Source organism: Fusarium vanettenii (assembly GCF_000151355.1).
Source record: "Fusarium vanettenii 77-13-4 chromosome 4 genomic scaffold NECHAsca_19_chr4_3_0, whole genome shotgun sequence".
NCBI classification, from domain to species: domain Eukaryota; kingdom Fungi; phylum Ascomycota; class Sordariomycetes; order Hypocreales; family Nectriaceae; genus Fusarium; species Fusarium vanettenii.
Window position 1 is genome coordinate 492,123 of NW_003315866.1, and position 12,009 is coordinate 504,131.

At 49.0% G+C, this 12,009-nt stretch overlaps 5 protein-coding genes across 5 annotated transcripts; 2 read left to right on the forward strand and 3 right to left on the reverse strand.

Annotated features, from left to right (window-relative positions):
* Positions 1-162: 162 nt before the first annotated feature.
* On the forward strand, positions 163-2,493 carry NECHADRAFT_100310 (uncharacterized protein; the record flags this gene model as incomplete). Its single annotated transcript, XM_003045475.1, has 3 exons — positions 163-499; positions 637-990; positions 1,064-2,493. 3 exons carry the CDS (start codon positions 163-165, stop codon positions 2,491-2,493), a joined length of 2,121 nt encoding a protein of 706 aa, XP_003045521.1.
* A 369-nt stretch (positions 2,494-2,862) lies between these two features.
* On the reverse strand, positions 2,863-3,618 carry NECHADRAFT_106073 (uncharacterized protein; the record flags this gene model as incomplete). Its single annotated transcript, XM_003045600.1, has 3 exons — positions 2,863-3,357; positions 3,408-3,476; positions 3,529-3,618. 3 exons carry the CDS (start codon positions 3,616-3,618, stop codon positions 2,863-2,865), a joined length of 654 nt encoding a protein of 217 aa, XP_003045646.1.
* A 1,046-nt stretch (positions 3,619-4,664) lies between these two features.
* Positions 4,665-5,773, forward strand: NECHADRAFT_60615 (uncharacterized protein). Its single transcript, XM_003045476.1, has 3 exons — positions 4,665-5,010; positions 5,058-5,411; positions 5,458-5,773. The coding sequence occupies exons 1-3, from the start codon at positions 4,761-4,763 to the stop codon at positions 5,664-5,666; spliced, it is 813 nt and encodes a 270-aa protein (XP_003045522.1). The 5' UTR covers positions 4,665-4,760; the 3' UTR covers positions 5,667-5,773.
* A 28-nt stretch (positions 5,774-5,801) lies between these two features.
* Positions 5,802-8,001, reverse strand: NECHADRAFT_39480 (uncharacterized protein; the record flags this gene model as incomplete). The annotated part of the gene is made up of 8 exons (XM_003045601.1): positions 5,802-6,105; positions 6,158-6,410; positions 6,464-6,775; positions 6,840-6,933; positions 6,986-7,344; positions 7,413-7,569; positions 7,633-7,700; positions 7,749-8,001. The coding sequence occupies 8 exons, from the start codon at positions 7,999-8,001 to the stop codon at positions 5,802-5,804; spliced, it is 1,800 nt and encodes a 599-aa protein (XP_003045647.1).
* A 1,987-nt stretch (positions 8,002-9,988) lies between these two features.
* Positions 9,989-11,224, reverse strand: NECHADRAFT_79666 (uncharacterized protein; the record flags this gene model as incomplete). The annotated part of the gene is made up of 6 exons (XM_003045602.1): positions 9,989-10,448; positions 10,495-10,665; positions 10,729-10,783; positions 10,832-10,891; positions 10,949-10,996; positions 11,140-11,224. The coding sequence occupies 6 exons, from the start codon at positions 11,222-11,224 to the stop codon at positions 9,989-9,991; spliced, it is 879 nt and encodes a 292-aa protein (XP_003045648.1).
* Positions 11,225-12,009: the final 785 nt, after the last annotated feature.

A 12,009-nucleotide genomic window follows, 5' to 3' on the forward strand; every position in this document is an offset into this window, starting at 1 on the left:
CAAATACAACCCTCACCTTCTTCTGAGGCAGACGCGTTTATGGAGCTTTGCAACTCGATCTTGAAATTTCTAGCAGGACTTTCATCCCAAAAGTCAAGCCCTCTCCGAATCATCAAGCGTCAAAGTCATGAAGCCCCGCCGCCGGACCAGGTCTCCAATACCATGGTGGGCAGTGAAGATGACGCCCAGAGCAGTCCTGAGACATGTCGCGATGTCCCAGAAAGCCTGCAGTCATCTACTCATGGCTCTACCCGGCTACCAGACATGGAAGTGGACCATACCGCTGGGCCTGCGTGCCCGGCTCTGAATGTCGGGGACTATTGGATCTCTCGACACGTCAAGATGATAACGAAAGTCATGATATCCTTACGGACATGGAAGCTTGATCTTGATGAAGACGAATTTCGCAGTGTCTTCAATGGTACCTCTTCACTTCGAGAGGTCACTGTGAAAGCTGCGAAGCAAATGCTGATCAGCATCGGTGAGAATCTAGTCCAAAGTGAGTGATCCTCCGTCCCAATGAAACCTCATCACGTATACAAGCGAGAAGGAAGAGTCAAATGGGAAATACTATTTTCTCCCCCCAATACCTCAGTGAATGCTGCATGATGCTGATTAATCCCACGAACTCTACAGTGGTCGACATCACAAGTGCAAACCCGAGCATCAGCGAGCATCTCCGTCGGGCTGGGTTGACTCTAAAGGAGAGTGTCGAAAGGGCAAAGATGCCGACAGACAACGGCAATGACTCGGATGCCACCTCGGCCATAAGCCAGTTGTCCTCAACACCCAGGCCAGACCCCGAAGGCGACCAAGACCCTGTAGAAATCCTGGAGAGAGACACCGAACGTCTCCTGGCGATGGAGGTTGCCAAAACCCTCCGGCAACTACACAGGAAGCATACAGCGGGTACATCGGACTACCAATTCACCTTTGAACAGAGGATGGGTTTGAAACCCCAATCTGCCAGTCGGGCCACCGAACATGAAGGTGTGTCCCATCATTCAATATACAATATTATACTGCACGTTGGGCAACAAGAGCTAACAATAGGTGTCTCCAGCAAGCAACGAAGCCCACCGCCGGCGGATTTCATCTCCCAGCAGAATAAGCCGAACGAGTTCATCCAACAGTCGCCGAAAATCGCGAGCAAGACGGCGATCAATCCATCAGCCAAATTCACCACCCAGCACGCCGCTTTCCGGATCTGGTGCTAGGGAATTCCTAGATGCTTCATCAAGCTCAAAGAAACCCAGAACCGAACATGTCAACACCCAACATAATTACTTGCACGGTGTGGAAGACGCCGTACGGGCGATTGAGAAGTTGCGGCCAGAAACGATGCCGTCCTTGGACATTGATACTGTCTTGAGTGACGGGTCGGTGCATTTGACCTTGCTCGTCTCTCAGGACCCAATGCAATTTCGAATGGACAGTGTGGAGGTATCAGAACGCCCACCTTCTCTGGAAGACTCGACACAAGAAACCATGGCGGATCCAGCTGAAGATGCTCTAACAAAGGCATTCTTTCACTTCCAGCTGAACGACGAGGATACCCGAGTGGCTCCTGAACTGTTGAATACCTTGCGCAATCAATTCTTCGAACCACAGCACGAAGTGATGGAAACGACCCCAACAGTAGATGCAGCCTCTTCAATTCAGGATATTTTGAAGTCCATGAAATTCACCCTATCGATCCTTCAAAATTTTCCTAGTTGGTTTATCTTGACGAATTCCCGGAGTTTAACTTACACAAAAGCCCTCTGCGTATCCGTAGAGTCATCTCTTGTTGGCGACTACTTGAAATTGTGGACGAATTTGCTCACCAAGTCCTGCGGTATCATGAAAACGAAGCCCGACGATCGAAACTTCGCCAAAGTCCTATCTTCTTTTCTTTGCAGTCTAGTTCGGCAACTTCGAAACATTAATCGGGTTTCTTCAAACAATCTGATTTTGGAACGGCTCCAGGGCCTCCTCAGTGAAGTAATCGAAGAGTTTGAGTCTCTCATAGGCAACCAGGCGAGCAAGCTCTCTCGTTCATCATTGATGGCGGGTTCTGAAGATGATCGCTTTCAAATATCCGGCGATGACAAGGACAATACAACGGATCACACACTTAATGAAATGAGCACCAGTATCAAGGCTGTTCAGATGTTAGACATCGACAACGAGAAGAGAGAAGACAAGAGCTCTCCTACAGTCCGTTTCAGCAATGTCATCACTCAAATCTCGATCGATGAAAAGGATCGTATCGAAGAGCCCCCTGACAACCATGTTGCCGGTATGGGCGACTCTGATGACCCGCTCACTACGTTCCTGGAGACGTACGAAACCCAAATCCCCCAGAGCCCTGTGTTTTCTTTCTTGTGCATCGTGTCAGATATGAAGTCTGAGGTGCCTACGGCGCATTCTAGCGTTACGGATTTGTTGGGACAGGTGGAAGCCCTAAAGGAAATTGAAGTTGGCCAGTTACTCCGGGGGATTGACTACTGAGGGTTTTAAAGCATGTTGCAAAGAAGCCTTAATAGGTACTATATATTTAGTGGGTATTAAATGACTATGGCCTGCAATTCTTTAGTGAGTCCCATGAAGAAGGTAGAAGAGGTAAAAAGAAAAAGTGACAGTATTATAGAGATTCTGTCGCAGTATCCTATTGACGCCCAAGGTAGACGCTTCTTACTGCTGCACCAACTCAACCGAATTCCTAGATTCAAGTCTTTCCTATGTAATGATAGTTGATGCGGTTGTGCCTCTATACGCAGATTACTTGTTAATATTTGAATTGCCTAGCCCTTAACAAAGTATCTCATGCCTCAATTCGAGAGCCCCAAGGCTCGCCCAGGAAGGTATCCACACTGCACTTCAGTTACAGCCGGCAGCGTTGCCCTGGCCACCTTGATGGTGTCTAGTAAAAAGCCCCATAATGCCTCTCTTGTTATTACAGGCATTGCCAGCGTTACCAGCGTTACCAGCATTGCCACCAGCAGTGTTTCCAGTAGCATCATCAGCAGCATTGCCATTAGCATTACCGTTGGCGTTACTGTTAGCATTGCCAGCAGCGTTGCCATTGTTGCCTCCGGCTGCGGCATTGTCAGCACCTGCAGCAGCATTCCCGTTGGCGTTACCAGCTGCATTGTCGTTGCCACAGGCATTGTCATTTCCAGCGCCAGCAGCAGCTTGGCCGTTGGCACCGTTCGAATTGCCTTGGTTTCCCTGGTGATGTCGACGGACAAGGTCTTCGTCTCTCTTGCTGTTGCATCCGGCAGCCGCATCAGCATTGGCGTTGGCGTTGGCGTTGGCATTCTGGCCACCTTGGCCCTGGTTGCCTTGATTCCCTTGGTTGCCCTGATGATGAGGCTTCATGATGTTAGCATAGTGAGAACCAGGGCCGGAATGTTTAACCTCACCTCTCGAACTTCGAGACTGCCAAAGAGTGGGAGACCACTGGCGGGCAGGGCTGCAGCAGCCATCAAAGTCTGTAAGAAAGTTAGAACCATGGGATTCAAGGCTGGTATGAGATAGCCATACTGCATATTTGCTGACAGCAACTCCTGGCTGAGCACCCTTGGACAGGGCCTGGGCCGTAAGGAGGCCGATGATAACGTTGGAGAAATACATTTTGAGTGTGGATAGAAAAAACTGGCCGGCAGTCAAAGAGATTTGGATAATAAAAGATGGGACTAGCCCTTGAGAATGGAATCAATGGAAGAAAAGCTGGAAAGTCGCGCCAGGCGAAGCTGTGGAGAATGTTGAATGGATGTCGAGTTGAGTGATTAGACTACATCTCAACAGAAGATTTGAGCTTCTTATACCATTCACCTCCTCGATCTCATCTCAACAGTTTAGACAGAGTTCTCAAAATAGAACCTCCACGTTCAACTCTGAAGTCTAGTTGACGCCCTGAATGCCGCGATGCCAGTCTAGTGATGCCGAATTGCCGTTCCTATGAGGGCCGAATATCCGACTTGCACAGGAATAGAAACGGTTGACACGCTCGCCAAACTTGAGGTTCTCATACTAGTCGGTTTCTGGGCATTTCCGAAGCCATGGTTCGTCCGTATGCAGCCACGATACTGAGATCGGGGTTGATCTGCATCTTGAGCGCGTAAAAGATCAACTACCAGAAAGAACTTTGGCAAACAACGTGATTCGTGGATATATCCCTCTTTCCCCAGGTTTCTGCTAGCCACAAGGTCTTAGTAACGTTTCGGTGTACCCCTAGCCAATACAAGACACTAGATGCTTCAAGTTCTCTTTTGCAACCAACCCCTGTTACAGATGACCACCCCAACCACGATTGTCTTATTGGTCAGGTTTGAAGTTTTCTTTCTTAAGTGTTTTATCCTGATGGGACCTGCTCGCGTTGATAGGCGCCTCTGTTTGGTTTCGCCAAGCGAGTTTCGACATTGCGTTTGAGGTCGCGTTTGCTACCTACGCGACTCTTTTGGCGTCTCGCCCTGTCCCTTTTCTCGGGAAAGCTTGGCGTTTTCGGTCTTGGCCGCCTGATTAGCGTCTCAAGCGTCGGCGGTTAGCGCCGAAGCAACTTACAGTGTGAAAGATCATGACGTTGATGTGGCACCACGACTTGAATGGCAGGTGAGTATAGAAAGCCTCTGTTCCATTTTGTGAGGTTTTTTTTGCTGAGCATTCTCTTCGTTGTCGATAGATTCGCCATTTTCTTTCGTGTTTTTTTGGTGTCAGCTGGCTGCACCTAATTCTTTCATTCCTTTTTCTCCAACTACCTAATTCTTGTACTCATCATGGACTCGAAATACGGCCCTGTTCCTTCAGACGAAGAGCGTCAGTTTGAGGAGAAGTCTCTTCTGTCTCCTTTGCCAAAGTACACACAGCTCGTTCCTCCTCTGGCACGGTATCCGACACACCCGTATATTGTCTGGGTGTGCCATGGAATACTGTTGTCGTTTTCACTGGCCTTCTTTGTCTTGTCTTTGATACTTCAAATCCGACAACCCTTGAGCGTTGGCTACTCTCAAGCAACTTCTCCCTATTGTAAGTCCCCTCAACTTCCACCTTGAGCTTGCTCTAAGACAATGCAGCTCCCGCAGATGTAGTAGCCAACTACCGAACGGTGCGATACAACATAACTCCAACCCTCAAGAGAACCGAGTTTGTCGGGTATGGCCCAGAGGTCGACAAGGCATGGGATCACATCACATATGATGTTGGAGACCAAATGATCACCCGGGACGAGCTTGATCGACTGGGGCTTGATCCCGCGTCTCTTACCATCAAGAGCCCCAAGACAGGCCAAGTAGGCTATCGTGTTGGCATGCAGGTCTTTCACCAGCTTCACTGCTTGAACTTGTTGAGGCAGCATAGCTTCAAGGAGTATTACTCCGACAAGGGCGGCGACATCGACGTGGAGCCCAAGGACCTGAGAGGGCATCTGGGTGAGTTGATTGACATGAATCTATTGCTTGTACTAACTTGGTACAGACCATTGCATCGAAGTGTTGAGGACGAACCTGATGTGTCAAAGTGATACTGGTGTATTCACCTTCAAGCACTACAAAGGGTTTGAGAGCCATTGGCCTGACTTTAGCACGCTGCATACCTGCCGGAACTTTGATGCTATTCGAGACTGGGCTTTTGAGAATGCTGTGGCGTTTGGGAATGAGGATGATGATATTAAGATGGTCATGTAATGAGGAAAACATCCCGCGAGAAGTCTTCACAGCCATCAACGGTATGACAAGATCAAACCAATCTCGATAGTTCTATGATAAAGCCTCAGTCTGCAAATTTGAATGATAGTCTGATCTGATAGCCACCCTGAGCATCTAGAACTGTGTCTCCCGAAGAGTATTGACCCTCTTGGCTGAATCCGAGTTGCTATCATCAGAGGAAGTTCGAACACCCTTTTCTTGAATTTGGATCCCAGTCGAGGTAGCAGAAGGCTCGATGCGACGTCCGGCAGCATCGTGGGTGGCATCCCACTCTGCAATCTCGGCGTTGGGAACCTTTCGGAGCTGGTTGCTCTGAGCGCCGTCCTCGAAGCTGACAAGCTCCTGTCGAAGGTGGTAGCCCTTCCACTTGGGAAGAAGGGAGGCCCAGAGCCAGTAGTATCCACCGCAGATAAGAAGACTACAGTGTGTCAGCCAGTGCATCACCCAGGGATAGATGAGGGGTTGCTTACATTGCAATACCAACGACGGCATATGTAGCATACCAGAAGCTGACGTCTCCGGCATACTGTCCGCCCTCGGGAGGGTACCAGGGCATGATGAGAAGGTAGAGCTGAATCAGAATGTTAAAGATGATGACAATGTGCCACGCCTTAAACTCAGACTCGGGCAGGTTGGCCTTGCTTCGGCGCCAGCGAACGACGTAGAGACCGACAGCCATGGCCAGGTTGAAGGCAGCTGAAGGAAAGATGCCGAGATCGTTGACTGTTGGTGTGTTAGTAAGCGAGGTGTCTCGGTCAGGGGCAGTGGTCACTAACCGAAAGTGAAGGCATCTCCAGCGGGAATAGCAAGAAGCATCAGAGCTGTAAGCGACCAGATAACGAGATACGGTCCCAAAGGCGTTCCAAATGGCCTTGTGGAAACCCAAAACCTAGTAAAAGGCAAGACACCTTGTCGGCCAGACTCTCGGATTCTTCGGGATAGGCCGATGATGACGGCGATCATATTACCGAATGAGGAAAGTGCGATGAGGAAGTTGAGACCACGGACAGCTCCGCTATCTCCGAAAACGGCTTTGAAGAAGAGGCTTGCGGCTGTGAGGCCTGAGTTCTCGAGGTCTTCCTTAGGGACTGTCACGAAGGTGGTCAACTTGGCTGTTCAAGATGAATGATTGGGCGGTGATTGTGTACTTACCAGCAGCAAAAAATGCAACATTTGCAAACATATATAGGATATACACAGTAGTCAAGGCGATAGTGGCATATATCTTGAGCGATCGCACAGGGTTCTGTCAAGAACTGAGTCAGCCGAGTCCCATCACCACAACTTCGTGTTCTTACCTTGACCTCGTTGGCGACGTTAAAGGCGTTGTTATAACCTCCATAAGAGAAGATGATACGGTACAGGGCAATGGTCATGCCATAAGCTGATGCATTGGAGCTGCCAGACCACGCATCCTTGAAGTTGGCGGTGGGGTTCTCAACTTTGGTGTTGCCGCCGAGGACGACGAATCCGGTGATGATGACGAACAAGATAGTGCAGACCTTGACGATTCCGACGGCGTTGGAGAACCAGTAGGCGTATTTGGTGTTGAACACGAGGGTCAGAGTGGCAAGAGTGTAGCAAGCTAGAGCCGTGCCCTTGATCTGCCAGTTGGTGCCTTCGTGTCCAGAAATAGCCCATAGATAGTTGGCCATGACTGTCACGGCGTATTAGTTTACGCATAAAATGTGGGAGCGATGTTTGACTTGCCGGTAGCGTTTGCACTTCCAAACGAGAGGATGACGCTCTGCACGGCAAAGGTTGTAGGGAAGAGCCACATGGGACGAGGGTAGGCTTGTTCGAGGAAGACGACTTCGGAGCCGGATCGACTGGGGAAGTAGGCAGTAAACTCGAGGTAGACAGCTCCAGAGGCCATGCACAGCTAATTGGGACTAGGTTAGTCTTCGGTCTTGGCAGACTATATCTTATAAGCAAGGGGGCATACCAGATAACCGAGAGTCCAGTAGACAAAACTGACACCAACAGAGCCGGTACCAGACAGAATTGAAGATGCTTTGCGAAGTCAGTATTGTTCAATCCGTTCAGGCATCAACAACATACGTGTCGAGTAGATACCAGCGCCAATCATCATGGTAATGTTGAGCAAGGTGATGGTAACAGGACCGACCGAGTAACCCAGAGGAGAGTTATTCTCAACTGGAGCACCAGTGGCATCCTGATAGGTAGCTTGAGCATTGTTGCCTCCCTTCTCAGCAATGTAGTGAGTGTTGCCATCGGCAATCTCCTCCCTCTGGCCCTCTAGCACAGTGGCAGCCTCGGCTTCACCACCGCTGAATGGTCTGCGCCAGGCCATGACGTAGAAACAAAACAAGAAACAGCAGGGATGGTCAAAGAAGAAAAGAGAGCCAAGCCCGTAGTTGTAGCCAAGGATTTCTGCTGCATGAACTCAAGAAACAAGCTAGAAGCCCAGAGCTACTTATACAATGCGACCTCGGCGTACATGATTTTTTCCTCGGGAGGCAAATACTTGGCCGACATTCTAGCGATGCTTCTCCCCTTGTTGTTTATTTCGACATTGTAGGGGCGAATGATACAACCAGGGGGGCCGAGTGGGAGGATGCGCAGGGTGCGCGATGACAACAGACGTCGCCAACATGGCGAAACCACCAGGTAGGAGAGAAATCAGGTTGGGTTGAAACTTTTGAAAGACTATCGGATGATTTGACGTGTCATTGAAGAAACATTTGACCTACTATGTAGAACTCTTCGAGAAGGGTTCTACTCTTCTCTGCATGAACGGTGATCGACATGTCCCAAATCACCTCGTCACGTCTTTAAACAGAGACACAGTGAAAGGTCCACTTTGGTTCTCATGAGCTTGGATCCATCGGCAAGAAGCGGCTCGACCCGGAATCCACGTTGGTTCGCAAATCTCCATAGTTCAAACTCGTAGATTGAAAGGCCCCATCACTCCCGGTGGGATATTGTGGGAGAGACCCCCTTTTCAAACTCTCAACTTGAGATCAGCGGCCCGCTGAAACACACAACATCACCCGTATATTTGAGATGGCGTAATCGACGAAATGGGGATCACCCTGGTTCTCGGACACTAGGAATCGGGGCCGCCGATTGCGTGATAGATCTCTCGGCCGATGAGAGCGGAGATGTTTCCGGGGTGGCCGGCAACTTTCGTGCCGCTCATAGGATGAAGAGTTCAAGGATTTGATGCATTATCAGTCAAGGGCGGAATGGCATCAGCTTGTTGTAGACATGTAAGCGGTCGCACGGGCTCAAGTGAGGAATATGGTTCCGAGTGTGGGATGCTGGGGATTCGGATGGACCGTTGGCTTTATTACGTACCACTTCAGCTTTACTGGCCTGTTTGGATGTCCGCAAATGATTCTGTTGGTTGGAGACCGTGGTCGGAACGATTGCGAGATTCAATAGTTTATTTCGTCTTGGTCAACGGCCTATTATAGCAAGGCCATTACGTTACATTTTACTTACTCACACGTAGACAGTGGAGACGAATTAAACTACTCAGTAATGGATATATCCTTCCTAGTATATAGGGTCTGTCCTCCTCGCCTGTCAGTACATCACCAGTTTGAGGCATTAGCTGACCGTTCTAGGGTGGAGATTGTGCCATCCAGCAATAGTCAAAGTCAGTTATGACGACGGAATGTGGCACTAATGAAGTTGGTTTTCCTGTTTCCCCAGATCTACTATCAAGCGGAATTTGTCTCGTTTGCGCGCTAAGGAGCAGGGTCTGTAGTGTCAAAGGCATGAACTGTTATGAAGATGATGTTGCAACTTTTAAAGAAGTCCCTTCTACTTAAAGGACAATTTTCCACACTCTCTCTGTCCTCAGAAGAGCCATTTCACCCTTTTGAGCAGAAAGAACTATTAAAACTCTGACATCACCGGTATTCTCTCTGTGTTCCCTCCGTACAGACAGCTTAAGATTGACAGGCGTCCTACCCTCCGCGCTCTCCTCATGATGCCACGTCACTTTGATCATTGCCGGCCCATCATTTGTCTGTATGGGGACTAAAGCATCCAAGTGTTTCACAAGTTGCAGCCTTGACTTGAAGGATGCTAGCAAGCTCGGCAAGAAACTCGCATATGGGGATGCTGACCCAGGCATGGCAATCTGAATGAATTGGGCTTTCCGACATATCTAGCCAGGGCCAGTCTTATATCGTGGCGAGGTCGAGGTTACTAACTCTCGGTCAGCAACGCCATCAAATGGCCACTAGGAAAAGTTCCTTGCCACATTGTTCTTGATAGCAATAACCTAGAATTACAATAACCGAACCTCGGCAAGTGCTATAAGAGATTTATGAATAATCATTGCCGATAATACTCAATGCCTTCTCCAGCGCTTCAATATCCTCATCAAGCTCCGCTCTCGTCGCTCGAAGCGATTCTAGTTTCACCCGCAAGCCTTCTTCATTCGTTGTGCCTTCATTCTGGCGGGCTCTACGTGACTTGGCTGAACCGTCCAGAGTTGACTCCGAAGCATCATCTTTCTCTTGAAAGATTTGGTCTCCATTTAACCGTCCCTCCGATATACCCGGGATGTTCTGTCTGTGTCGTCTCTTTTGGTGATCTAGCAGATTGTACCTTCTATTGAACCCTCTCTTGTTGCGTTGGCAAGACACGACTGGGCAAAAGAAGGTTTGGGAGCTGTGGACCTCGCGCATATGACGGTCTAGGTTGCCTTTGTCGCGGAAGCGCTTGTTGGTGCAGGATGAGTGCGGGCATCTTTGCTGGAGATTCTGGTTGTCTTCGTGTCTCCTGTGGCAATGTCAATATGGATTAATCAGCCATTTGCAAGACTTACTCCACCGCTGATGGATTGGGAGGTAATGTCCCATGGCCGGTTTGACCAATACGTTCGAGTGGTTCCGGTGCCCCGTCAATAGGGATGAACGATCCTGCATGGGGTTGTTCGTTTGCCCGAGCCGCTTCGTCCATGCTGTAAGTCGTAGACCAATCGAAGTTTGGTTGTGGGCTATAACGCGTCAGTCTCATATCACAGCGATTGCCTCATCTCATGAATTCTCTGATGTCTCACAGCAGAGGTAATAAAGCTTGTCCAGAGGGTTGGGCTGAGGATTGGTAATTCCAAGCTATCGTTTTGATCAACAGAGAACAGTCTCATAAAATAATCCTCTTACTAGTTGCAGGCGTGGACAGAGATGGCTGTCCCTGAGACGGCTCTAGATCGCCGGTTGTTGCTGGAGGTACATGATATCAGTTCAGCAACAAAATTAAGTAGAACCTTCAACTCTTACCAATGACACAGCTAGTCTCTCCAAACGCCGTCAAATCATCAGGTGTGTCTGCTTTTCCTGTTAGATACCGGGAAAATTCTTGCAAGGTAGAAAAGCAGTACCAAGGACCAAGTGTTCCAAAGAACTAAGCCACCCTGCATAATTGTATGAGCATTGTGATCCAATGCGACGATGAACTTTTCGAGACTAACAGGTCCTGGTGGGAGTTGAAGCATCATTGGAGACATCTCCAGAATAGTTGAAGCAACTGAAATTGTCAGCCTCAAGCCCTTCCATGTTCTAGTGTGTGGAGATAATTGTTCTTACCCTCTCACTGACAAACGTGAAGGCTAGTGCCGTACTTAAAAGAACTAGAATTCTGGCTTACATCTGAACTGAGATATGAAGAGTAAGGAGATGGAGATGTTGAGTTTTTATAGTCTGCAAACAGTATCAGTGAGGCCCAGCCTTTCACATTTGGTCCTCGAGCGTGCCAAGAGAGCCCCTCGAGGTGTCAACTTCCCTCATGATTGGACAATGCTACATGCTGTGTCACAACGCTAAACAGATATTCGACGTGTAGAAAAGTAATTGGCCCCAAAAGTGGCGGGCCATGCAGTGATTGGGCAAGAACGTGGCGATATTGGGCAAAATCGGGCAAAATCAGGCAAGATTGGGCAAGCTTCGGTAAAGTCGGGCGAAAGTTGGGCAAGATTGGGCAAGACCAGGGTTGGTGTGGCTACGTATTGTGCTTGTAGGTGAAGGGTGTCTCGGTACACCAATTCAGCGGGGTTGCAAAGCGCGAGATCGTCTCGAAATCTGCCCTCGAGTCCTCCTAAATTATGTAACCCCGCCTGAGACTGGATCTTTCTAATTAGTTGAATGTTAGCTACGAGGTAGCTATGAGGTTATTGCGTCTTTCTAATATAGACGCCAAAGAATTAGAGCCCTGGTTAAAAGAGATTGGGGAATCATTCCAAACGTATCGGAATGGTAGAGATTGGGCCAAATGACATAGGGACGACGCGATTAAGCAAGTGAACGACAACTTTCCTAAGCCTGTGATCGCTACCCCAAGCCAG